Below are 4,050 nucleotides of genomic sequence, written 5' to 3'. Positions count from 1 at the left end.
TATCTTCTGGTTAAGATAAAAGTCCGCCAACTTGATGTTGGAATTTAAATCTTGGTATCTGCTTCTGCTATGTTAAAAGGCCAGCCTGGGATTTGGCCAGCCAAAGCCGAGTGAGTGCCCAGGCCGAAATAATTGCCGGGTGAATGCATCCATCAATATGCGAGTGCTGCAAATATGGATATGCAAATATCTCAGTCAGGGGGAATCGCACATAACTAACTGGATTTCTCTGGGCCTGTCAGTTCGAAAAGGAAATGCAACTTGGAGCTTGGATCGTGGAGCTTGCAGCTTGGAGCTGTTCTATTGCCGAGTGTGGGACAAAGATGAATCCGCGAGTGCAGAAATTGTGGCACTTGATATCCATAAATACGTCACAATGTGAAAGTCTTGCGGCGGCATGCAAACGAGTCTCTCCTCTGGCTCCTATTTATGCAAGCTGCAAGTTGCAAGTTGCAGTCGAGGAAGTGAGTGCCGCATGTTGCAAGTGTTTGCCAGCAGATGCCACTGTCAGCGACTCTCTTATGAAATGGTTTTTGTCATTTATTTATCGTTTTTCCACTGCCGAATGAAAACTGATTGAAATGTGTCCAGAAGCGTGGCACTTCTCGAAGGAGTTTCTGCTTCTCGGAATGTTTCTTGAAAACGGTTTGCCTAATTTGGGCCCCAGGCTTCATGCTCCAAGCTTGGCCACATCAATTTGGCCAATTATATTGACACTTTCGCTTGACCATTGCCAAACGGCAATCGGCATCAATCGAGGCGACTGCGATCGCCGCCGCATGCAACATTGCATCGTAGCAGCATAGCAACTTGCAACACCCAACACTCATAGCTAGAACAATGTCCGACAAGCTGTGAGCTGCCAGGAACCGACTGAGAAATTGGCATATCTCCGCCGGACAATCAAATCTCGGCCTTAAATAGACGCAGTGCGACCCCCAACTGCAACCAGCCGGCCAGCCAACACTCACATGCAGATGAAGCCGAAGCTCTAATTGCACAGCGACAAATTCAGGGGAACTTTCATCTATTTGCGGGTAGTCGATAGTTGGAAAATGAGGAAAATCTCTGGGGCGTGGGGAATTTCGTGGAGTGTAGGCTAGGAACCGGGAACTAGGCGTTCATCAATTCCCTGCTCGGCCTGCTTGGCGCGATGATGTCGCGATGACCAGACCCAAAAAGTGCCGCGCACCAGCGCAATCTCTGTGAGATCAGCCGCCAGCCAAGATGCAACAATGGATGTGGATGTGGATGTGTTGCAGCCCGTGGCTGCAACGGGTAACTGAAAGGATCGTGACAAAAGTGCGAGGCTGTTAGGGGCGAGGAGGGGGCGAGCGACCTGTCAAGGACCAGAAGGTGCCGGCAATTTTTCAACACCCTGCTGCCGCACGAGGCAATACTTACACAAAAATAATAAAAATCCTAAAACATCAAAGTACTTCAATACTTACAAGAAATATATAAATAGGAACAAATAAAAGTTGAAAATATATTCCAAAATTTTAATTGATTGCAACGAAAATCCGTATGAAGTTTTTTCCGTGCATCCCATCTTGCTCAGAATTCGGTTATAGAATTTCTAACTAGACCAATAGCTGTTGTTGCGAGACCTGGTTCTTGTTGTTGTCACTGACATTTAGTCTGTAAGCAATTCGTTTGGCCAAGAGCCTCTTCATTTAGCCGCCAAATAGCCCACTCCGCTCTTTCAGGCCATTTCCAGGCCCCAGATAATGATCGTGAGAGAATCCATGGCGCTGATTGTTCCGGCTGGAATTTTAATGCCATGGCCAAGTGCAAATATGTGTTTGCCATTAATTATTATTACATTTATAGTGAACTGGTGGAAAAAAATGGTTAAAAAATGCGGAATATATATGAAACATTTATTAATTTCCTTTACAGCAAAGCAGGCGATTCAGCAAAGTAGTGAAATATAAAATGAAATCTACAGGTAAAATATTAACTCTCTGTGGCTGAATTTTTATCGTTGCAGACTTCGACTCTCGATAATGGAAACTGCAGTGAATATTCTTGACTTGCCATTTTTAGTCCTGGACGAAATATTCAAACATCTAGATGAATGGGATAAATGGTCCCTGGCTGTGGCTCATGACTATTTGGGAAAAGCATTCGCTTGCCATATTAAAGATGCGTATGCAACGGTTACACTCCACTATAACTCAGACTGGTTCCTCGAACGTATTTTGCCTCTGTGCGGTTCAAAGATTCTTCACATCGATTTAGAAGATAATTTTAATAATTTCATAATACTTGACCAGTTAATTAATGATTGCTTCGACAATTTGCAATCCATAAATATAACCGTAGATGATCAGGAGGTGGAATATATAAAAAGATATCTTCTGCATGGAAAGAAATTTCAGACTCTAAGGGTTCGAATAAATGCGTCGAGCTCTAATTTCTCAAAGCTTGTAAATTCATTTTTAAAACTTGGGAACTTAAAGGAATTACATATTAAAGATGCGGATTGCCGTATTGGTGAGTTGTGATTCATCTAAGGCGGGTGCCCTCTTTAATTATATGTCCATCGTTTCAGGGAATCTTATTAGACGTTTTACCTACTTGGAGGATTTGCAACTCGATTTTGGACCATTTCAATTTAGACTAAACATATATGATGTGCTGCTGCCACTCAAAAATCTGCGCAAAGTGAAGATTGTCGGATTGGGGCAGATGCCTCAATTACCCACTACCGAGATGTTTGGCGCTCTGGAATCGTTTTGCATTTGCAATTCCATCATATGTCAAATAGATTTACCTGTTTGCCCCAAGCTGAAGCAAATTGGGTTCTGGAGCAATTTTTGTCCGTCGAGCATTTTATTCAAATGGATTTTCGATCATGCCACTACCCTGGAGAAAGTGAGCATTGCAGTCGAAGGACTTAATAAGGACAACATCTTCGAAATAATTAAAAAGTGCAAATTTCTCCGTGACTTTCACTTGAAAATGGAAATAGAGTCATTCATATCGAAGGAGTTTGTGGGAAAAGTAAATGACATTTTAAAGAGTAATGGCTACACCAGCGAAAAGCCTATTGTCCTGGTCCTTCCCAACAAAAGTTTCGAGCGCGTGGAGCAGATTGTAAGTTTCAAGTAATAATTTTCAAAAGACGTACTTATGTATTTTATTAACAGGTCGGCGGAAAGAAGTTTGATTGTATCAATTTCCTCAACAGCATGTTTTATTGGGAAAATAGAAACTAGAAAATAGAAACTATATTCATGTTTCAAACACATTGTTTCAATTAAAATATAATAAATAAATACGGGCAGAACATACCATTGCAGAAAGAAAGATTGTGCAGAATGACCATTGGGTTGTTAGCTCTGGGTGATAGACTCGATCTGGGCAGGATTAGTCCATTATAAACGGTCAGATATTAAATGTGTATTCGTGCTGTGCGACGCGATCTTGTCGGAGTCCTCTCGCCCCAAGTCGTTATGCTCCGCGGAGCTACACTGCGAGAAAGAGGGCTACTTCCAGTTCCAGTTCCCCATGGCCCTCTTTCCAAGTTGCCTAGCGTTATTTCTCAGTGATGGTGTCAGGTGACGGCCAGCGATCTCTGGGCCTGAATTTATGAAGTTGTTTGCGCTTATTAAATTTTAAGCTGAACATGCAATGCCACACTTGCCACCTTGCCACTTTGCCATCCCGCCAGCCCGCCAGCCAACTACCACTTACCACTCTTGGCAGTTGGCGACAACCTGGCGTTGCCTCGAGATGCACAGATAAGATTTGGATTCGGTGACTGCCACTTTGTGACTGGTTCCCAAACACACGCCCCGGTTCGGTGCCACTTCCATGCGGCAATTAGCGCAGGCGCTTGAAATGTGTTGAAAGATATTTGATGAATGGCTACTTAGCGTGTTGGCTAATTAAAAATCCCATGCCTGGGGGCTTGAAGGCTATGTAAGACTGCGATCGAGGCAGCAATGAGCCTCCGATAAGAAAGCATCATAAAACCAAATTATGTTCAAGAAAAATTTATTTTATGTCAAATGTTTCAAATTTCAATCTTTTAGAGGATCG

General features: G+C 43.0%; 1 protein-coding gene across 1 annotated transcript; it reads left to right on the top strand.

The window, feature by feature from the left end:
- Positions 1-1,905: 1,905 nt before the first annotated feature.
- Positions 1,906-3,315, top strand: LOC26515323. The gene is made up of 4 exons (XM_032451746.2): positions 1,906-1,923; positions 1,994-2,499; positions 2,558-3,102; positions 3,156-3,315. Exons 2-4 carry the CDS (start codon positions 2,010-2,012, stop codon positions 3,222-3,224), a joined length of 1,104 nt encoding a protein of 367 aa, XP_032307637.1. The 5' UTR covers positions 1,906-1,923; positions 1,994-2,009; the 3' UTR covers positions 3,225-3,315.
- The last annotated feature ends 735 nt before the right edge of the window (positions 3,316-4,050 follow it).

Source organism: Drosophila ananassae, chromosome 3R (genome assembly GCF_017639315.1).
Source record: "Drosophila ananassae strain 14024-0371.13 chromosome 3R, ASM1763931v2, whole genome shotgun sequence".
In the NCBI taxonomy this organism is placed as follows: domain Eukaryota; kingdom Metazoa; phylum Arthropoda; class Insecta; order Diptera; family Drosophilidae; genus Drosophila; species Drosophila ananassae.
Note: the sequence above shows the minus strand (reverse complement) of the source record. Positions and strands in the feature narration are given on the sequence as shown.